This window comes from Bacillus rossius, chromosome 3 (assembly GCF_032445375.1).
Source record: "Bacillus rossius redtenbacheri isolate Brsri chromosome 3, Brsri_v3, whole genome shotgun sequence".
In the NCBI taxonomy this organism is placed as follows: domain Eukaryota; kingdom Metazoa; phylum Arthropoda; class Insecta; order Phasmatodea; family Bacillidae; genus Bacillus; species Bacillus rossius.
Window position 1 is genome coordinate 80,978,658 of NC_086332.1, and position 24,230 is coordinate 81,002,887.

At 36.0% G+C, this 24,230-nt stretch overlaps 1 protein-coding gene across 8 annotated transcripts; it reads left to right on the plus strand.

Moving 5' to 3' along the window:
• On the plus strand, positions 1–23,572 carry LOC134530964 (ankyrin repeat and SAM domain-containing protein 3-like). 8 transcript variants are annotated; one of them, XM_063366337.1, is made up of 8 exons: positions 8–65; positions 1,257–1,461; positions 3,449–3,564; positions 7,844–8,037; positions 10,338–10,476; positions 11,433–11,485; positions 11,590–11,730; positions 23,181–23,572. In XM_063366337.1, coding segments are annotated over exons 1-7 (816 nt in total). In that variant the 5' UTR covers positions 8–63; the 3' UTR covers positions 11,697–11,730; positions 23,181–23,572. The 8 variants fall into 8 exon arrangements, with proteins under 8 accessions (XP_063222410.1, XP_063222407.1, XP_063222405.1 ...); XM_063366335.1 differs by having other exon boundaries at positions 20–240; XM_063366342.1 differs by having other exon boundaries at positions 20–128.
• Positions 23,573–24,230: the final 658 nt, after the last annotated feature.

Genomic DNA, 24,230 nt, shown 5'->3' on the forward strand with positions numbered 1-24,230 from the left:
ACTACAAGTTCTGGTTAGTCTTTGAAGAAATTTAAAAGTGAAAATTGTTGTTGTATACGAAATATGTAATGAAATTAAGTTTCTGCTTTATTCGTAAATGCATGTTTTCATGCCTGTTTGGTGAATGGGTAATATTGAAATTGCAGGTTGGGAGGGTTTTAAAAGGAAACGAGAAATGTCACTTGACTGTCATACGGCTGCAAGCCTTGGAGTTCTGGAATTTTTCGTAGATTGTAAACGGTATACCACTCGTGTTTAATATTTGACGTATTTTTTTTAGAGCAGCTATATTTTGTTTGCCGTCCAAGCTAAAGATAAAAATGTAATTACATTCAGAAATAAATTTGCAAAAAATATTTAACATTATTTGGGATTTTACTTTATATAACGATTCACCATTAGGTTTTGGTTGGCTCTGTTGAATGGTTGAAATTTTATTAACTTTATTCATTAAATATATTTTTTTTGATACTCAGAATTAAGATTAATTTAAAGAAGATATTGTACACTTCAATTGGGCTTTCGCCCGGTGGTATGCACCTATTCCCCTTTCCTTTTTTTTTTTTTTAGCTTACCATGGCGGTTCTTTGCACCTCTTCCAATACATTCCCCTCCCTTATTGACCACCCTAGGAATGAGTGCTCTTTCTGTCCGCCTCCTCCCCTGTAGTGTTCTCCATCCTAGCTCCGTGGCCATCACTGGTGGTCCATGTGTCTTCCCCTTGCCTCCTCGTCCACATTCTCATTACCCATCTCGCTACCCTGTGCTGCACGTTCTCCAGCTCTCTTTCTCCATCACCAGATACAGATCCTAAATTGCTGGTGCGTACCATCATATGCCTCACCAACATGGAATATGCCTTTACTTTCCTTCCTGTTCCCTCCAGTGACCTGCCAGTCAACCCTTCCCTTCTTTATTAACCGATGTACCCACTTTCCCCATTGCATGATCAATAAGTTTACCCCCAGGTATCTCCTGCCTCTGCTCATGATAAACTTCCTCTAATACTGTACTCCTCCTTGTAAACATAACCAACTTGTCTTTTTTACATTTAACTCCATCCCATTCTTCATTGACCAGCACTCTAGTCTTTTGTTTGTTTGTCTAAAACCTCTTTTTTATCGCTGTTGCCTATCTCCGTAGTAAGATTTTGGTAATCACTTTATTTGGGAAGTAATTTAATACAGATTTTACAAGTTGCAATTTAAAGCTCACTGTTTGTTTCTCTAAGTAATGATTTTTTTCCTTTCTGGAAGGCATGAAATATCGAGGAAGAACGCCACAGGCTGGACGCCACTCATGTACGCCTGTGCTTTCGGCCACTCGCGCCTGGTGGAGCTGCTGTTGCAGCACGGGGCAGCGACAGACGTTCATGACAACGTGGGTCGTACGGCTGTCATGTTGGCGGTAGCTTATGGCCACGCTGACATACTGAACGTCTTGCTGCAGTCGTCACCTCAGGTAGAACAGAATATCTAGGTATAGCGAAACAGCTCAGTGAAAGCCAATATTCATATTACTTTAAAATTAATCAACAGTTACTCACTAATATTATGGAGCAAAGCATGGTTTTCTTTAGCGTGAGCCTTAGTTTTTGACAATGCACTTATTAAGCAAAATGAGGATCTTGGGCAGTTGTGGAAATACAATTTCACTTCATGCCTTGTATTGATAAAATGTTAAAACTTCACAGAGATGTATTCAGACTTGTTACATAGTATATGAATTGTCATAAGAATGTTTATGTGATCAGCTGAAGTTTATGCTTATTTTATTTTAAATAACTGGTCAATTATGTGAACTTTTTGTTAATTTATAAGATTTCGTAGTATTCTTAAACTGTCGCAAAAGCTTTTTAATATTTGTGGGCACACTGTTTTATCATTTGTCATCATTTAAAAAAAATTGGTTTCGTGTTCTCCAACTTACATCCAGATATGTCCGATTGTTTTCGAGCAGCAGACCTGTAAAGCTTATTGTTCCCTGTATAGCAAAGCTGTTACAGTCTAGTAAACCTAGACTTGTGGCGGGGGCGTAATGTTGCAGCGATATCATGTGTTTTAAGATTTATATTATATGCATACAACTTAAAACTTTGGTACAGCTTATTGTTTTACGTATGTGTTACGTTTTACAAATCCAGGAGGGTGTATGAGGTGACTTTATTTTGGCCACACTATCATGTAATAACAATACTGAGGGCCAAATTGTATGTTTTGGTGAAGTTGAGTTGCATAAATTAATTTGATTTTGGAAAGCAGAGAGGAGCTATTGACCCACTGTAAGCATATCTATGTATATTAAATAGGTAGTTAACTAACTTAAGTTTTAGTTAATGTCTTATCCTTGTTCCCAGAACAGGCAAGACCTAAGAGAGGGCTTATGTATTAGGAGCAAAAACTATAATTTACTTTTTTTATTGTTATAGAATTTGTGTGTTTACTTGTCTGATGTGCTTACGTAACACTAATTTAAATTAAATCATCTGTTTTTGTGCAAAAGTCACAGCTAAATTTTATCTTTTGCAGTTAGATTTTCTCATTTTCTTGAACATGTGTTTTTTCACCAATACATAAATTTTAATTTTGATAATAAATCTCATTGATGTAAGTGTACCATATATGTGTTCAGTGTGTGAGCCTAAAGCTTATGATTACAAATCTTTATTTTGAGGGGAGGGGGTAGTAATTGAAATTCAGATAGCTGTTGTAGTAGGTAGACTTAAATAAAAAAACATAGGTGTTATGAGTGTGCTATTATTTAAAAAGGTTTAGAGTGATTAGTACTCACCTCAGATTTTTCAAATACTAGCCACAATTTGCATTCTTGGCTTGAAAAGGCATAGAATCAGACTTTTCAGTGTTTGAGGTATTTGTGTGTGGATTGGTGTAGTTATTGACACAGTTTTAGAGGTTCGCATGAAGTAATTGGTTATTTCTTCGTGATTGTTAAAAACTTGAGAGTGTCAGTGAGTACCAGACCATAACAAGATAAATACATTTTTTTAATATATGATTAATGCCTTGTGATCCCCCAAATATTGATGATTAACAAAAAAATTAGGTTATAAAAAAAGGGTGAAGTCTAAACTGAATTTATTTGTTGGGCATTTTCTACCTTCTAAAGTTTTTTCTCTCTGCACTTACATTTGCAGTAACTACAGTACAGTCAAGCTAACCTGAACCATTGTAAACAATTTGACAACCTCAACTGCAAAAAATTTTAATAAGAACATAGCAGGATTATTACTTGTGCCATTTTAAAATATTATAGGACAGGTTACGACTTGAATAGTAATTGAAAGGAGACTCTTACCATGGATTTGATAGTGTTTGAAATAGTAGTTGGATTACGCTGTAATGTTGTAACAGCGCTGTTTACGCATCTTGTTGTAAGCACTTGCTGTAAGAACTTCTGAGATGGATGTGTAAAACACGGCTCTCGGCAGGAAGCATTGGAAGCAGTTGACGACAGAGGCTGGACAGCGCTGTTCTACGCTGCTCACATGGGCCAGTTGGAGTGCCTGCAGGTCCTTATCCAGCACAAGTGCGACGTAAACACCATGTAAGACAGCCATACTTTAATTTTATATATTTATTTAGATTTCACGAGTAAAATCTGGATTTTCCCTTCCGAATGATTCCCGAAGCTAAATTTCCTTTCCAACACACCCTTAAAAACAGTACATAAAAATAACAGCCCTTGTGCTACTACTACCTATAGTTTAATATACAAACTAGCCTCAAGTGTACTGTTGCCGAGTAACAAATTGCTGAAGCTCACTTGTGACATTTTATTTATTATACACCTATCCCTCACTTAGCACGACTAATTCGTTCCTAAAGATCCTTGTGTTATTCAAAATCACTTATTCTGAAGCATTTATTTCCATAAATAGCAAGGCTAATTTATTTAATGTGTTCCCAAATTGTGTAGGAAAATATACTGTACGTAATATAAATGCATATAACAACACTCAACGATAAATATGTCACACCAATAATCTTTATATGCCTCCCATCACACTTTGTATGACAAATACGACACCGTGTAACGGGAGATACGTATCGTCAGTCGGCTGGCTGACTTGCCCGCCCAGGCGTGACAAACTCACGTCGCCTACCTTTCCAAACCATCCTTTACTAACAGTGGAACCGATATTACTGTCCTGATAATTAGAATGCACCCAAAGAATTTAGAACAGCAAGAACTAGAATGATCTACTGCTTCAAATTCTACCTCATTAGAAGTCGGAAAATTTTGTGAATTAGATTCTTGTTCTTTATTAGGTGTAATATTCATCGCATAATGCTCTGTCTGCAAGTCATCATTTTGCTTCTCATCAAGTTTTGTATTTTCAAAATTGCTTAAATCAATTGTACCACTTTGAGTAGATTGTGTCCAGATAATTGTTCGCTGGGCGATTGAGGAGTCCCGGTGTGATGCGGGAGACTGGGGTAGGCGCCAGAAGTGATGACTCCAGAGGGCCTAGGGAGCATCCAACTTGCTGGTGAGCTGAGTGGGGTAGGGGGCTGGAGGTGGTGCATAAGCTGGGATGGGTAGCCTCAGCCTCTGTGTATAGCTAACGGCTCTAACGCCCTCCTGGTTGCGTATGCGGCGTATCCGCTTCCATGCCCATGGGGGCCCCAGCCTTAAAAATCCTTTTAGGCATGAAGGCTGGGTTATCAAATAGGAGGAGAGATCCTCAAAACTTGTCAAGATATTTACATTTTAATTTTACAAAAATTAAAGTGCTTATCGTGTTTTACCGCATAATGTCATACATTTTATACTAAAATTAAGTTTAAAAAGGTGTGCAATTTTTATGCAAAAAAAAATTTTGTTATGTAAAGTTATTCATAAAAACAAAACCCATTTAAGGAAAGAACGTTTATTTAAAAAGTAGTGTATAAAAAATCCCGCTAATCAGTTAAAATTCATAAGTCATGCAACACAACCTTTCTTCAACTTTAAATATAAAAACAAAATCTGTGACCCAAATGCGAGCCTGAACTAACGCATAACTATCGTCGTAGTACCTACACACTTACCATGAAAGAGTGCGGGCTATAAAATGTAAACTCGGCACAAGACAGCGCGCACGTTGCATGCAATCGGTGAGATATCACTATCGATATTCGACTGTGTGCGCGCTCTATACGGGAAGCAACATAACCAAACATGAATGATGCCAACTAGCGCTGGCTACATTATTATAAGCAGTACACAGCGGCAACGCAGACTAATAGATAAAGGTTATAACGTTTATAAAGTCTTTAAAAGAAAATTGTGCGCACAGTTGACTTGCTTAAAACTAAAGTGCAACCAACATAAGTGGCCTTCATGACAATCTGCGCACCGTAATACTTCTAGTTCTGTCTCAAATACTTGAACACGATGCATTATGAGTGATCAAGCACGTACAGTTACCGGCAGCTGAATGGGCAGACGTTGCTTTGGTTTGTGTGAATTTCCTGCCACTGGCTAGACAGTTCACGGCCCGATCTATGTCCAGTCGACAGCGGTACGTCACGGCGGCATACACGCGGACGTAAAAAAATTTGGTCCTTTACACTCCATAGTCGCAATTTAACTTGCCATAGATGAAGTTTGTACAACAGCCGATAGCGTAGTCAGATCTGCGCGCGCATCTCTTCCCCCCTTGTTTGGCTAACTATCCCACGGCACTTCTGTTGTTTACAGAAGTTGAAACAGACTTCGTGGCGTCGTGCCCGACTTTTTTTTTTGCCTGTGGAGATTTTGCGCTAACTGATATTTACAGACGTGCTATTCAAGATTGGGGCAGTAATATTAACATCGCGCTAAATGAATTCACGCATTCTGAAGCCGTGCTAAGTGAGGGACAGGTGTAATAGAATTAAAATCATGTATATGTATTACCCTGCATGGAAGGTTAGTGTATGTGTATTAGTTATTGGCCTGCGTGCATCACTAATCTACGTGATTTTAATCAATTGTTAAAAACAAAGTGACTGCTTTTAAATATTATTTTCAGTTTCAATTGAAATATTTGTTTTTCATTTTACTTTGATGTTTGCATGTACCTATATTATTTACATTGCTAATTGCAGTGTGTTGCAAGAAGTTTTCTAGCATTTATTCACGCTAAACACTACATTTAATTGTTGCTTGTTAAAAGGACTAAATGTTTTAACAATTTTGCAGAATGGTACAACACATATACTACGAATGTGTGTACATCGTCTAGGCAAGTGGGTCTGTGAAATTACAGAACCCATCATCTTCTACAGCTTGAAGGATTTTTAGCAGCATAATTCATGGGAAGAAGTTTATGTATATGGCAGGTGTAATGATATCAAGAAAAGGATTGGCTAGTTGTCTATATTAATACGTACAAAAATAAAACAATTATGCTGTTAATTATTTGGAATAACAAAGAAATGAAAAACAAAATGTTTTTAAATATAGTTTAAAGTTTTTTTTTTTTAAATTTAATATCATTGCAAACTGAGGATAATATATGAAAATTATTGGAGTATTTTAAGTCTACTTGCAATCATTCACATGAAATGAGTTGAAAATAGTTTTTTATGCTACACATTCTTGCAAACATCTTGGTGGTTCAGTATCCGTACCTAGTTAAAATCATTATTTCGTATATCAGAATCATGAAGTTATCAGTGTACCATGACTGTTTACTGATAAAAACTAGATTGGCCAATTTGAACGAATATTCATTCAAATAAGTACTAACTTTTTTTTGTATAAACTGATTTTGTAGATACCTTGTACAAGTTATTATTATCTCTGGGACAATGAAAACAAATGTGAATAGTTTCAACTTCAGAAGCTGCTTGTCTGATAGCATTTACCCTGTGCACAAAGATTTTATTATTTTTGTACTATTCTCAGTATTTAAAACGCTCCAAATACTGTTGTTAAGCACGTCAGAGTAACACTACATCAGGCGTGGTCTGTGCTGATATGTGTGTCCTGTGACCAGGGTGTGTACAGCGCACAAAACTCATTAAAAACACAAAAGTAATTTAAACCACCAAAAAGTAAAACTGAAGGATTGTTTGTGAAAGATTTCCGAAAATAAACAGAAACTGTTCTGTAAGCCATGAAACTTAAATTTAATGCTAACTTACATTTATTTTACACCTCCCTGTATTATTTTTATGCTTTTCTTCAGTTGATAGTCTGACATTTAAATTTAGGTACGCTAAATAATTGGAGCATGTCAACTTAAATATGTAATGTGGAAATTATCTGTGAAAAACTTTTTGCTTTCTAACATAAGATTCTGCATGTTTCTGCGAATATTAGCTCAATTTGGTATTGTGTTTAAATTTGGTTATTATTTATTATATACCAAAAAAAATTACCCTGTGATATAAAAAAGTTGTAGGAAAATATAATTAAAAGGCCTTGAAAAAAATCATGAAATTGGTCCAAATTATAGGGCCAATAAGGGAAACCAAAGGCTTGGGTAGCAAATCATTTTTTCGGGCCCTCTCCCTATTATGTAATGTACAACTTTTCAAACTCCTTAATTCAATATAAAAAAAGTCTAAAAGACTAAATGTTACTGTGGCCATAATTGTAATTGTGATATGCATGTATTGCATTACTTGTAAGGTTTCCTATAAGTTATATTAACTATAAACTTGTGATTTTTGGCATTTTAGGGTGAACCTAAGCATGAAACTAAAAATTCCCAAAATCAAACTGTGGCCGCCTCTGGTGGCCCCCTCTCCCTCCCCCCACTCCTCCCTTTCCCACCTTCCCATCTCTTCCTCTCGATGACCCTGCCAACAATTACTTGTACACACCCTGGTGATTGGCCGGTGTGCTGCAGAGCATCACAGAGCGGGGAGACGGCGCTGATGGTCGCAGTGCGTTGCGGCAACATGGACTTCGTGAAGGTGTTGTTGCGCTGTGGCGCGGATGCCACTGTGGTGACTGGGAGTGGCACCTCTGCTCTCAGCGTGGCGGAGGCTCTGGGCTTCATGGAAGTGGCTGACGTCCTCTGGATCAACATCGTTGGGACATGTGAGTTTACCATGGCACAGGCACTGGCTCTACTTTTCATGGTGTTTGGTTCCACTTGGTATGAATACTTACTGAACTAAGTTCTGAATTAATAATGTTCATTGAATATGTAATTATTTAAGTAGGAATTTGTTTTAATTTTTTATATGTTTTATGTAATTTATTAGCATTGTGGTGTTAATAGGGTGTGTTGAGTTACATTTCAATGACATACATTCAGTTTTATCGTAATTCATTATTATGATAGGCAACTAAACTTGATCACCAGCTAGGAGCTGCTCTTTTTTACTTTAATGGCATCCAGTTTAGTATGATGGTTTGGTTTTTCAATACTTTTCACAATAGTAAAACCTGGTAGGAAAATTTTTTTTTTACCCCCCACTGTAGGATATACCTCTTGCAACTTGTGCACCAAAAGGTGTGGTAAGTGTAGAGAGAAAACATTTGTGGATGTAGAAATTACATAGAGCTTAAATATCACGGGTGAAGGGTAAGAGGAGGAGAATTGGTAGTGATGAAGAGGGAGAGTATAGTTCAACAGAGATGATGAAGGAAATGTGGTGGGAGAACCTAAAGGACAGAAGGCAGAAGGATAGGCTACCGTATTGGTCCGAAAATAGGCCGACCTTTTTTGCCAGTTTTGTCAACCTTGAAATCTAGGGTCGGCCTATAATGGGGCACTAGCCAAAATAGTATAATTTAACACATACATTTCAAGGAGAATCACTTATAGCATAAAAATGTTATCAGATATACAATTCATTGACCTAAAATTACGCTGTACTTACGTGGAATTAGTAATTTTTCCAACTTAGAAATTTAGTAAACATACTTAACCCCAATAACGTATCATATTTTAACATTTTAAGTTAAGTACACTGATGTGGTCACTTGTAGCACATAGCTTTTGAAAGCTCGGTCTGGTTATTTTTGAACTGTATCTAACAGGTTGCGGTAATTTTATTTGCCTGTAAAATGTTGTATTTACAGTAAACAGTAAAAACAGCAATTTTTCCGTACGGTTATTTACCGTAGTATGCTTTATTTACTCTTCTACCACAGCAAAAACAAAATGGCACCAGTGTTGGCAACTTGTAGTTGCGACATGAAATACCGGTACATACCAACAGTAACAAGAACAATAAAACCTTTTTGCAATATTGGCTGTTTTATGGTTGATTCATACACGTTTTACATGAAACCATTTTGGGTTTTTTACGTCAAAATTAAACTTAATGGTAAATGTTTTTACGTCACAATTTCTATGAACTTAGAAAATGTAACCATCGCCATATAAAATGTTGGCACCGCTACAAAAGAATGTGAAGATAAACGGAAATATGAACTCTCAAATATTTTTGTCAGTTCAATAAATACTTACTTAGTTGAAGTGTTACTGTGGTAATATGCTGCAGATAATCATTTTGGGTTTTTTACGTCAAAATTAAACGTAACGGTAAATGTTTTTACGTCACAATTTCTATTAATTTAAAAAATGTAGCCTTTGCCGTATAAAATGTTGGCACCACTACAAAAGAATGTGAAGATAAACGGAAATATGAACTCTCAAATATTTTTGTCAGTTCAATAAATACTTAGTTGAAGTGTTACTGTGGTAATATGCTGCTGATAATCATTTTAGTTAGTTAAAATTCATTTTTCCCTGATTGAGTGGGCTGTAGAAGGGGTCGGCCTATTTTCGAGGTCGGCCTATCTTCGGACCAATATGGTAGTTAGGATGTAGCCAGTGCTGAGCAGGGTGGGAGGGTGGGGAGAGCTGGGGAGACAATTTGCAATGGGGAAGCCTAGAAGTTGGAGGGAGAACATCAAGAAGGTCTGTAATGAACTAAGAAATACAGAAAGGGGTAAAAATTATATGGTTGTAAGAACGATGGGGGATTGGAATGTGTTAGATGAGTGTGTGTTGGCTAGTAGTGTGGCTCAGTTCAGGAGAAGACTGAGAGGGAAGTAGGGGTAATGCTTGCCACCGGGTTGTTACCCATTCGCAGCAAGCAATAACTAACTAACTACCACCTGAATCCAAAAGGGCTAGTAAAAGGAATTATTTTTGTTACAATCTGGAAAAAACTGTAATTTATGTATGACTTGGTTGCTTAAGTTGCAGAAGGTATGGCCCACTCGAACAGAACCTCAGCTGGGCCACAAATTGTGTTCTTCTTCGAAAGTTTGCTTGGATTTGGGCTCAGTCTGATGCAACACTATACCATCTTGTGTTGAATTTGAGGTTCAACTTTGAACAAGGAAAGTCATTCTGCTGTATGTTGTTTGCATGATTTCAGGTTGGGGAAGTTTGAGCCTCTCAAAGTTTTTGAACTTTTTGAACCTCAGCAAATACGATGCACTGTTTCTGTCCAAAAATATTGATTTCAGCAAGTTTCTCACAATGAATGAGGAAGACTTGAAGAAAACTGGTGTCAGGTGAGTCAGATCAGCCAAGATACAGATATATTTTTTTTGGAATAGTGATGAGGGGAAAAGAATGAAAATTTGAGATTCCATCTATTTTATACCTTAAACTATTTTTACAATTTAGTTTTGAAAGTTTTCCTTCAACTTTTCCTAAATATAGTGTTAGTGATATAATAATTACAGATTCAACCATTTGAGAAATAATGTAGTATACTATAGGTATTTTGTTTTGAGCTCTGGCTACTGGGTGTCAACATTTTTCCATTTTTTTTTTGTATGGTTTATTGTCAAGAGTAGGGAAACAAAAGTATTATTTGCTGTTTGGTTGTTAAAAGTTGTGCAAAATTCATAAGGAACATAAAATGTTATAATTTTATCTATCACATAATTTTTAAAACAATGTACTGTTAACTTGTGTGGCCAGTTTTAATTAAAGGTGGACGGGATCCCGAAACTCGGGTTAAAAATCAGGAAAGAGACCATTCCGAAACTTCAGGAAAGTAACTGTTCTCCTCAGGATAATACCTCGTGAAAACCAATTTTTTTAATTGTAAAAACCTGCTGCAAAATATTTTTTTATATTATAAAAACATTATATGCTTACATATATGTCACCATATAACTTATGCCGCGTAAAAAACAGCAACTTTGCACATGTATTGACCAAAGGACAAAGATATCATAAAAACACACATAAGCCCTATCTGTGAAATGTAAATTTGCACACATTCATTAATGCAGTTTAAAATAAAAACTCCTACTAGATAAAGTACTCAATTGATCAAAAAAAATTAAAAAAATTAATTTTTGACGAAAGTAAACATCTTTACTGTATTGTTAGGTTATGTCTGAAAATGGACTTCACGAGAGCAGTAATGAACAATGGTGCCAAACTTGTGACATTCGAGACAATACAAACTCATTGTTTCAGATATATTGGCCATAATTTTCTGTTCAATTTCCAGAAACATCACAACAGTTTTAGGTTTTTGCAGTTTGTCATCATATATGATCAAAAGTAAGTTACAAAAAATAAGAATGCAATTCAAAAGTGGATGTGATAATTGTGTGCGGTAAATTTTATGAAATAAAAACATGCTGTTTTTAAATTTGGCATTTCAGGCAGTAGTGGCAAAGATGATCCAGGTGTGACTTCAGCACCTGTTTGGAAATTCTTCAAAAAATTACCTGATAACAGGATGCATTGCACTTTTTCCCTTCAGTCCTGAAAACTGAATATGGTTCAACAACAGGAATGCACAGGCATGTAATACAACATCCTAAAGCTAAAAATGAGTTAGTCATTTGACAAGGAAAAACTTAGAAATGGAGGTTACCAGTGAATGTGTTTTCTCTAGTGTATCCAATCTTGTCAGTAACAAAATAACAAGTGAACATGTTAAAGAATTGGTATTTCTTCACAAAACTTTGAAGTAGAATAGGGTGTGAGATGTTTGTTTTTATTTCCATTATCTGTTACTTATTATTTGTCTTTGTGTGTCAATATTTTTTGAAGCTATATTTCTTATATGAGGTTCTCATGTTCAACATTAGCGTTACTGTCTAACGCTGCCATGGAGGGGGAAGAGAAAGAGAGAGATATAGCTGGTGAATGGTTGCTCGATGGCGCGATACACGAATATTACCCAATGGCTCGGGTTACTGATGGCAGCAACAGCTTAAGATTTCATATACTTTCAAATACTTTTGTAAACTTTTACATACTTTCTCATACTTTTGCTTACATTCGCAATTCGTAATTCGCAACTCTAAACTCTCATCTCTGAAGTTGGTTCCGATCTTAACATTAAAATTATGACAATATTATAAACATTTCCAACAGGGTTATTAATCATATTTTGAGCTATCATAAATCCATTGATTCATTCTTAGATTTCACAGACACTAGTGAAAGTCTACTTTCAATGAATGATTACGAGTGTTTCAAATATTAAAGTACCCTAAAAAATTTCCTATCCCTCTTGTGTGTGAAGTTGCACTTCCGACATGCGTGACGGCCATGCACCAGTATGTTATTTTATTAGAATTTAAAATGAAGAAGACAATCTTCACAAATGTTCATATTGCCATGATAATATATGCCAAAATACTTCACTTTTGCTCAGTACACACACTTAAGAGAAACTTAAATAATCATCGGAGGAACAATACTTCACTTGGTAAACACACCAAGTCCAGATAGCTAACATAAAGTTACACACTGTGTTCAGCTGGTGAAGAGCTCAACAAATTGCAATACAGTGGTCTGTATCACATTTAACATTAACTGGCATCTATCGGCTAGGCACATTGACTATGGTATGCCAGCTTAAGGAAATTTTAATTTGATTGAATTTGTAATCTACCAACCATATTTATAATATCACTCCAGTCCTTTTGTTATTTCATTTCTTTTAATTATTTGCATGCAAAATCAAAATTGGTTTTTTATTATGCCAAGTAAGTATAACTTTTAATGTGAGTATATAAGTGCACAGACCCATTTTTTTTTTTTAAATTTGAAATCATTTGGCTCTTAATTTGGATGGTTGTATGAGTGACATAAATATGCAAATTTTAATATTAAATATTTTTTTCAGTATACCAAGTTGTAACATTGCAGAACCCTGTCCTCTGAATTAAGTAATTTTCTTTTAAACTTCTTTCTGTATAAGTAAATATAAATGAGTCAATGTTTTTAGAGTGGTGTGTATGTTATGAGACAGTATACTCAAACGTTATGGCTATTAATATATGTTATTTTCACTTGCTATGTGTTTTAAGAAGGTATTTTGTATATTTAACAGACGTTTTTAATCATTACTATTTTTTATGAAATTATTCACAAATGAGCCGTTATAGTAGATTTTTACCTGTTTAGGCCTACTTTTTCAGGTTATTTCTAAATGATTTTAATTTGGTAAAGTAATTTGTATTATAATTGCTATTTGTAGTGTTCATTAACGTGTGGAATGATTCAGGGATAGAAAGAGAGGCATGAGAGGCCTGTAAGTGTAAGTGAGAAAGGAACAGTGCTTCCCCGCCAACCGAGATAAAGACGGTGATTCCCCCCCTGCATGGGAACTGTGTGATAACTGCTCTCTCACGGTGTGGGAGAGAGAATGAGAATGGAAGTCCCCGATTTCGATGTGAAATTGAAAAGAGACCGATCAGGGGAAGCCCAGTGTTCTGTATGTAAAAGATTTTTTCATGTGTTGTAACTTGTTCTGTAATTGGCTGATATCTGTAGCGTGAAAGAAGCGTGCATGTGATTGGTCGGTGAGGTCATGTGACGTCTACTCCCTGCGTGGAGGAGACGAGTTCATGAGATCACCAGTCGTCTGTCGATCGCTGCCACAGTAGGTCGCGTTCGGTGGCTTCTCACTGAATTATAATTTAATGTACTAATAGATAATTTCACGTTGGTGGTCGGAGCCAGGCCGAATAGTAAGTCAACCTAATTTGTTTTATTTTTTTTTCGGACAATGAATTAGAAATTGCGGCCACCTTCGTCGGCATTTGGCTCGGGGCGGAATTCGTTTTCGCTGGGTGCGGCCCTTTTCGAGGTCGCCCCATTTTCTTGTACTTGCAGTAAAACATTACTGAAGGACTTAACCGACGTTATTTTATCAATTTTCATCGCCCGGGCTGTGAGGATTTTTCGACAGGCGAATGTACGAATGAAACGAGTGAATGAACAATTGAAAGTGTTATGGATTGTTCTGTGCATCCTAATTTGAAGGAATAAAACAAACACTACAATCGACGCTTGAAAATCTTTTTATTTTTGTAAGTAACGAACCGTTACAATTGGTGCCCGGCCGCGCGGCTTGAATTTGGACACGACCCTGAGATTAAGACGGACATTTTCGGCAGTAAATAAAAAATATAAACATTCTCAAAACAAGTTTGCGACTACGATAACCTCAAATAACAACAATCTACGACAAATAGTGAACAGTTTAGAAGAAAACGGAAAAGTGTTTCCAGAATTATCGGCGCAGCTGAGCGGCGAAGGCGGTTTTTCTTCGCGACGAGAGTCTACGAGCTGCTTCAGCGAGTGAAGTGTTCCAGAGAAACGACGAAAAACGGTACTTCGAGGGACAGAGCGACCCAAGGCACCGTGGGACTTCAGGCCTGTCGCATCGCGGGACTTCGAGATCGTCACTTCGCGGGACAACGTGGGATGAATCGCCGAAATAGCAAGTGGAAAATTTAAGAAAACTGTATTATTTGTATTGGTTTTGAAAATTTAACTTGTATTTGTGTAAAATTTGGTAATTTGTGTATGTCAACATGGATAACGCTAGTACCAACAGTAGCGAATCAGATTTTATGGGTTTTCAGGAAAACGGAGAAAATTCCGAACAGTCTAATCCAAATTTGAAAACAAGTTTAATTGAACAGGATTTTTCATATCAACAGGAAAAACCTGTAAATATGGAACATCCTGCCGAACTAGGTCAGGATATGGAATCCCGCACAATTAGTAGCCCAATTGAGGTTATGGGGGGGTCAGATATGCTACAGAAATTAATGGAAATGATGCAAGGAATGACACAAAAAATTGAACAGGGTTTTACATGTCAACAGGAAATGAAACAGGGGCAGCAGGAAATGACAAATAAAATTGAACAGGTACAAACAAAAATGGAACAAGGACAGCAGGAATTAAAACAAGAAATTTCACAGGTTAAAGATGAAATCCTCAACCAGGTACGGCAGGAGTTAGTGAATACAGAATCCAAACTTAAGAAAGTACAAACAGAAGTAAACGAAAAAATTTACAATTGTACACAAAGGGTCGAGAAATGTGAGTTGGTAATTGATAACTTACAGACTGGCCTAGAAAGCTGTAATGGGGAGGTGGGCAGTGTAAAGGAAAGTGTAGGAATAATTAAACATAATATACAAGAACATGGAGAAAAAATATCGGCATTACAGGAAAATGTCAGTCAGGTTCAAATTAGCATGGATAGGGACCACAATGAGCTTATTGAAGTACATGGTAAAGCAAATGAGAATGCCCGGGGTATTCTATTAAATGAAAGAGAAATTGAGGATATCAAAAGCAAATTTGAGGTTAACGTTGAAAATGTTTTGATGGAAAATAGAAGGATTGGTAACCAATTTGAAAAGTTTCGAGACGAGGTTGGGCAAGAGTGGTTGAAAAAAGTAGAAGAAAAATTGGGAAAAATACGGGGAAATTCTAGTGGAGGAATTAGGAGTACAGTGCTTACTGTTGACGAAGTTAACATTTTTGAGAAAAGCGTACCAAAATTCTATGGGGATGACAGAGGGGCAACCCCAATACAGTTCATCACAAAGTGTGAAAAGGTTTTTGGATATTTAAAGGGTTCAGATGAACAGCAAGTAGAATTGTTTGTATCAAAATTGGCAGGTGATGCATTGCAATGGGGAATGCAAAAGGAAAGTGAGTGGAACAATTTTGCAGAGGCAAGGCAAGCCTTTCTGGAAAAATATTGGGGAATTTATGTGCAGGATGATTTTTTGCAATATTTGTTTTCAGGGAAACACCGAGGAAGGGATGGTCCCATGGCTAATTATGTTCGCAAATTGCACAGTCAGGCGAAATACCTCAGTAATCCTATAGCGGATGAGCGGTTCATTTCTCATGTGGTACATCATTTTAACCGACAGGTACAAAATTGCATCCTAGGATTAAGAGCCAAAAGTGTTGAGGAGGTAGTGACGCTGCTCGAAACTCTCGATCGACGAGATGAGCGAGAAGAGGGGCTCCGTGGCAGGGACCCAGAGTACCAGGGCAGGACGCAGGGACCACACAGGGAGAGGGCCCAACAGCAAGGTTAGCCGAGCTGACTAGCAGCTAAAAGGGTTGTAATTGAGCGTCCCTTACCTTTCGGCTAGCTCAGGAGCTAGGAAGGAATGATACAGGAGTTTGGAAAAACTGTATGTAATTTGTGGGTATATTTTTTTGTGTAATAGGTTAGCCGAGCTGACTAGCAGCTAAAAGGGTTGTAATTGAGCGCCCCTTACCTTTCGGCTAGCTCAGGAGCTAGGAATGAGGGAGAAGGAAGTTGGAGGAAAAAGAACTGAATTTTTATGTGTGATGATAATGATGTTTTTGTGTTTTTTATATTATGATTAATGAGAATAGAAGATGTAAGTGAATAATGTCAAATGAAAATGCAGTATGGTGATACAGAATTAAGTTAATGTGTATTTGGTGTAAATGCTATGAGGTGTAACATGTTAATAAGAAATTTGGAATATGATGAGTGATAAGGTAGTGTGTTATAAAAAAGTTTTTAAAGTTTCAAATAACTAATTTAATGTTTTTTGGAGGTGTATCTACTGTGGAAAGTTTACTATGTGAGTTTCAGTGTCTGTAGGAAGTTGAAGCATCGGTTTAGAAGTTAATATTTCATAAGTTATCAAGGTTGAGCGGTCTAGTTTTAATTTTGAAATAAGTGTTGTCCAGTGGTTGAAGTTAAAATTAAAGGCATCAACAGCAGAAAGGTCGAATCAGAAGTTTGGTCAGCAGTCTGAGTTAGTGTTATTAAAGTTTGTTGGTGCAAGTATGAGGGGTGGAGGAATTGATTGATTCATAAATGAAAGTGAGGGGGTCCTGGTAATAGAGGAGTTATCCGTCGTGCAGTTGTCGTCTTGGGAAGGCGATTGTTGTTTATCGTCAATTGGGGTTAGATGTGCCAGCTAGTGTCGAGGTGCTCCACAGCTGAAGTAGGTTGTCGTCGAGATTGTTTTTATCGTCGAGTTTGTATTTTGTCGCCGAGATTATTTTCAGGTGGTCAGAGGGACGTAATGCCTGCAGTTCTTGTTCCAGCTAGTGCAGCTGAGATAGTTATGTCGTCGAGATTTAAGTTTGTCGGAGTTGTTGCAGTTTGTGTAGAGGTGTCCACCGCTGTTCCAACCAGAGTTGAGATGTGATAGAAGGATTCTTCGTAAACCAGGGAACACTACTTGAAATTTGTGAAGAAATTAATTTTGAAACTACTTGTATTTTGTATTAATAAAACCAAGAGAACATGAGGGATAAGGATTGTTGACTGTACCAAAACTGTAATATCATTTTTAAATTTAACAGAAAATTGGTATTAATCTTTGTAATTTTTAAAAAAAAAAAATAAATAATTGTTTTTTAATTTCTTTTATAAACAAGAGTGTAATGACAGGATGCATTTAAGTTGAAGGATGTCTTGTGTTTATTTTTGTACAGATTAGTTTTTCACTTTTGTAACTTTTCAATTAAATGTAGTGTTAATTTAATTGAAAAGTTGGGGGGGTTATGTAACATTGCAGAACCCTGCCCTCTGAATTAAGTAATTTTCTTTTAAACTTCTTTCTGTATAAGTAAATATAAATGAGTCAATGTTTTTAGAGTGGTGTGTATGTTATGAGACAGTATACTCAAACGTTATGGCTATTAATATATGTTATTTTCACTTGCTATGTGTTTTAAGAAGGTATTTTGTATATTTAACAGACGTTTTTAATCATTACTATTTTTTATGAAATTATTCACAAATGAGCTGTTATAGTAGATTTTTACCTGTTTAGGCCTACTTTTTCAGGTTATTTCTAAATGATTTTAATTTGGTAAAGTAATTTGTATTATAATTGCTATTTGTAGTGTTCATTAACGTGTGGAATGATTCAGGGATAGAAAGAGAGGCATGAGAGGCCTGTAAGTGTAAGTGAGAAAGGAACAGTGCTTCCCCGCCAACCGAGATAAAGACGGTGATTCCCCCCCTGCATGGGAACTGTGTGATAACTGCTCTCTCACGGTGTGGGAGAGAGAACGAGAATGGAAGTCCCCGATTTCGATGTGAAATTGAAAAGAGACCGATCAGGGGAAGCCCAGTGTTCTGTATGTAAAAGATTTTTTCATGTGTTGTAACTTGTTCTGTAATTGGCTGATATCTGTAGCGTGAAAGAAGCGTGCATGTGATTGGTCGGTGAGGTCATGTGACGTCTACTCCCTGCGTGGAGGAGACGAGTTCATGAGATCACCAGTCGTCTGTCGATCGCTGCCACAGTAGGTCGCGTTCGGTGGCTTCTCACTGAATTATAATTTAATGTACTAATAGATAATTTCACGTTGGTGGTCGGAGCCAGGCCGAATAGTAAGTCAACCTAATTTGTTTTATTTTTTTTCGGACAATGAATTAGAAATTGCGGCCACCTTCGTCTGCATTTGGCTCGGGGCGGAATTCGTTTTCGCTGGGTGCGGCCCTTTTCGAGGTCGCCCCATTTTCTTGTACTTGCAGTAAAACATTACTGAAGGACTTAACCGACGTTATTTTATCAATTTTCATCGCCCGGGCTGTGAGGATTTCTCGACAGGCGAATGTACGAATGAAACGAGTGAATGAACAATTGAAAGTGTTATGGATTGTTCTGTGCATCCTAATTTGAAGGAATAAAACAAACACTACAATCGACGCTTGAAAATCTTTTTATTTTTGTAAGTAACGAACCGTTACAAAGTAAATGATGTTGCTTCCAATCACAATCCCAAAAATTCAGTATCTTTCCTGACTGAATCCTATCCCCTAGTTTTAATATTTCAGTTTAACATCTGCACAGCTTACGTTAAATAATACGAGTAACATAATATTTGTCCCGATATTAACCATCTTTTCTTAAACATACCATTTTGAATTTTCTAATTATGATTTTTTAACAGATTAAACAAGAATATGAATTTATATTTCGTTAATTTAAAGGATCCTATAAATTTTGCAGTAAAAATAAACTTAGTAAAATGTGTTTGAATCTTGAAGCCATATTTACTTTAATCGTTTGGCTTGAATTGAAGTCAAAGTTATTGTGATAAAACTAATTTGAGTCAAGTTTTAAAAGGAACTATAGAATATAGAAGGCAAGACTTGCCAGAAATTTAAAATGTTGGGATTTTGCAACTAAAATATCATAATCATGAGAATGCTATGTTATTCTTACAAATTTACATGTCTGTAATTTTATGGTTGAATCATTATATCATGCAAGTATCTGATATTTTACATACACACCAATCCCTCACTTAGCACATCTGTAAATTTCAATTAGCACAAAATTGCCACAGGCAGAAAAAAAATCTGTCATAACACCACGAAGTCTGTTTCAACTCGGTAAAAAACAGATGTGCCGCGACATATAGTTAGCCATACGAGGGGGAAAGAGATGCACGTGCAGATCTGACTACGCTATTGGCTGTTGTACAAACATCAGCTATGGCAAGTTAAGTTGTGGCTATGGAATGTAAAGAACCAAATGTTTTTATGTCCGCACGCATGGGGTCGGGTAAAAGATAATCATGGAGCTTTGGAATGAGCCGAGTTATTAACATAAATACTCCACATGTTAGTTGTCCGAGAACACATAAAATAATAAAGCTGCTAAAATTGCTAGCAGCAGTTAGTCGGTTTATGTGCAGTCCATGGCACCTCGTGGCCTGGCCTGGAAATCGTTTGTCGTCCTTAATTTAAAACATCCAGGGGGAAATTAAAATTCTTACACGAATAGTGGATGTCAGCAGATCAGGTATGCAAAAGATTGAAGTCCACAAGGTGCGGAAGCTGCTTGCTGCTGTGAGCGGCGAAGATGATGGCCTTAAAAAAAATTAATCATTATTACATTGTTACTAAAACAAATGAGTAGATCCTTAAATTTAAACCGCCCAGGTGGGGTGTGTTCATGAATGTGAGCGTATAGTGCTGCCTGTTATTATATTCCTGAAACAAGTATATTTGGGCAAAACAAGAAACGTACAGTTACCATTTAATTAGCATATTTAAAGTAATAATAAAGGGGAGAATGGCATTGATTTTATATCTGCCACACGAGCACAGCACATGCACATTTCCACACACACCTTCGCGGAAGTTTTAAAAGCACGTGGCGGACATAGAGGGTATGGTGGTCAGTGAGGGGGGTGTAGCCCTGGTCGACTCCACATTATCATCTTATCTGTACATCCCATTAAAAATGGGCTGCAAAATAATTTTGCAGTAGAGAGCTTTTAAAAGTACATTATTTTATATTCAAAACACAATACATATTTTAAGAAATAAAAATTGAGGCGGTAGCTGCAATAAGGGCCTACATTCAAAAATTGTGTTTTGAGATATCGGCTGTCAAAGTTTTCATTCATGTAGTGGAAAACTGTAGTGAAGATTAAAACTATTCAACCCTATGTGTTTGATTAGTTATAACTTTTATTATGGAGATCTGACATTTGAATGCCAGACAGTCAATTACTCTGATCTAGAACAAATAAAGAAGAGAACCATGTCAAAGGCCCTTTTGTTAGAGAACAAGAAAAAGACCAATTTTCAGTTCTCTGCATTAAAGGCTTTCATTTTTACATCGGTTATTTAATGCAATAAAACTTCAGAAACTTGAAATATCATGATAAGTAGGCCTATGAATAGAACAAAAATAATTTTAGAAACCAATACAATATTTGCTTATCAGGCAAAAATTAAAAAGCGAAAAAATCAATAAAAATCATTGCAACATTCTTATTCATTAGCCAAATCAAGTTCTGCATTTACATCTCCGTTCAAACTATCTGTTTCATTGCTATCATCTTGTAATACTGCATCTGCTAGAAACTTTTCATAAAAAACTTTACTGTCCTCCTTCAAATAAATGAATAAGTCTTGCAAATCCTTCACTTTAGCTGCTTTCAGTGGAACTCTTTTGGCTGTTGTCAGCTGGATTTCTTCAGGGTGTGTCTTCATAAATCTGTACGGTGTACATACAAGATTTCCGTATGCTGGATATGCCACCATGGTTCCATCCCTTCTGTATTTTAGTTTAGAAAATTTTTGTAGCGTAAATTTGTTTCTTAATGATTGTGGGCTCTTAAGAAAATGAGATCTTAAAGCGTCTTCCATTCGAGAATATCGATATTGATTTTGAGTTCAAATGGTGATGGTTCATTGCGGCATTCAACTATTTTGGAATAATACACATCAGGCACCTCTATTACTTCTTTTTTCTTCAATGATGACTTCAACACACCAAAGTTCCGGTCGCACTGACCAAAAGAATGACCTCTTACTGGGTAGAAATGAGTGATGTCAACACCAAACGTTCTGGCAGCCCAAGAAGAGAACATCATTGTTTTATTCTTGTTCTGACCGCCTGCTGCATCAGAAAGAAAAATTATCTCTTTCAAGTTGGTCATTTCATTGGCTTTCTTGCTGATGCAGTCAAAAATGAAAGACGCAAAAGAGTTTGGACCCTTTTTTGCTGTTGATTCCAACATAGTATAGAAAAAAGAGGAATTGTCGTGTACATGGGCATTAAAAACATACAGCCACAAAAGTCTTTTATAGAATTGCTTTGTTACTGTTAACTTGGGTAGTGGAAGATTCTGAGAGTAATCAAACTCAATTACCAAACATGAAGAATCTGTTGAGTTAGCCTTTTCAATGTACTCTTTTTTCAGCTCATAGAATCGCTCAGCCTTTTTTCGGTGAGCTTCATAAGGTCTTCAACATTCATCATTTGGGTTATTCTCTAATTTCACTGCACACTCTTCACAAGAGTCACAAGTGTCTGTTTTCACAGGTTTAAAAGTAAAATTTGTTTGCCAAAAAAATTTGAAGTAAGTTTTATACTTCATTTTCAATGTTGAGTTTGTTTTCTCTGGGAAATAGTTATTAGAAAACTCATTGAAAATTGTTTTGATGTTCAAGTCAGTGTTGTCAAAGTAAAGTCTGTTACTCTTAGAGCCAGCATAGTGAGAAGGTCTATGTGGTATACTTTTCAGGTGTTCCATAGCTAATTCATACACTTCAACAGGTATTTTTTGTGAGTTAGGTGTTTTTCCTCTTTTTTCCTCAAAAGAAGCCCCGCTAACAACTTTGTTCTGTAATACTCTAATTCTTTTCTGGGATAATTGAAAAAGACTGAGAAGGAATTTTCGGCACACCTTTATCGGACTCCCAGAAATTTTCTTTCTTAAGCTTGGGCTCAACAACTCTATGTTTCACTTCACTTTTCAATGTCGAACAACCACTCAAATAAATATCCTGACACTCCTTACTTTGAAGATCGTAGAAAGAATCAAACAAATTTTGTTGTTCACATCTTGAAAAATGTTCAGCGCACTTTTCACCACAACAAGCTCTCAAGAATATAAATTGTTTATTTGAAATAGTTTTACCCGAAGTAAGAGACACATACTCCTTGCCTTGAATACGGGTTTTCTTTGCAATACTTCTCTTCCAGCCTTCTTTGTTTTCAGCTTTCTTCTTCATTCCTTTTGGCACATTATTTTTCAAAACATCTTCCCTGCTATTATTAAGAATATTATCACCATCCATTTTTACAGAGAACTAGTATAAATCACATTAAATCATTTAAAAACAATCTTAACCTCACACTAAACATGTAAAAAAAAAAATAAAGTTTGAAGAGTAGCCAGATGTTCTCTGCAAGAAGGGCCTTTGACATTGAACTATTAAAACAGCTGTAAAATCTTCCAAAGAGGTTGGAAATGAACAGAACTTGGTGAGTATACTAAAAACAAGATGGAGATTCAGAAAATGCGTTCTCCGAAAAAAGGGCCTTCAGTCACAAAGGCCCTTATTGCAGCTAGTGCCTCAATTATGTATTTCAATTTTATGAAATGGTGTGTATTTTTTATTTAAAAATATTTTATATGTATATTATTTAATATTTTTTTTTTATTTCAGACTTCTCGGACCTCGTAAGAAGATGTCGCTAGCAATTTCTAAGTGGCACTATTTTTCAAGTATGCAAATGAAATTTCACTGGATGCTGCAAAACAATGCTCTGTTTAATGTATTCCCATTGTCTGTATATGAGTCTGTATCCTAGTGTTTTAGAGAATTAGCTAGCATGTTCAGACACTGAATGTGAAACACATAGATACCTAGTAGTGTAAATAATTTCATGAATTCTGTGAATGCGGCCTTTTTATGAATGTTAATTTTTAATGATGTTTTATCCACTCACTTATTTTTATCATTTGTACATTTCCACTTCCTGTAAATAAATATTACGCACTTGTTAGGATATAATCTGTGTGAGAGATTAAAACTTATGACCTGTGATATTTTTAAAAGTAGTGTACTATTATGTATATGAATTATTTTTGTACTTGTCATTTTATCAATATTTGTAAATTTTTCTACCCAAATGCTACTAGATTTGAAACTAGTGATATAACAATCCATAATTTTTCTCTAACAAGACTGTTTCAGGCATAACACTCTTGCATTAAGAAATGTGTGTTTTGATGTATATATAATATTATTATTTGCGAATTTTTTCCTTGTATAAAATAAGAAATAGTCTGAAGGAATGCTTAGCTAAAAACAGCCCATTTTACTTTGTTAGTCAACTTCAAACACAAAAATTAATTAAACTGCAAATTAATTTCATTTTGTTTTTACTGATAAAAAACAACTGGCACAATATTAACTGTAATTAAATTGGGAGGGAAACTTATACTTTTAATGTACCCATTATAGCTTATTTAACTAAGAGAACTTGATTCAAATTACAGTGGAATCCGTTTATAATGACATCGAAGGTAATTGACAAACACGTCATAATAAGTGGACGTCATACAAAGCGTTTTGTGAAAAAAAAAAAAAACTTATTTAGGTGAATACTTATGTATTTTAATAGAGAAACTTAGCATATAAACACGTGTACAAACATGAAACATATACATAAATACATATTTTTCATTTTTAAATTAAGTAATCTGTAATTTT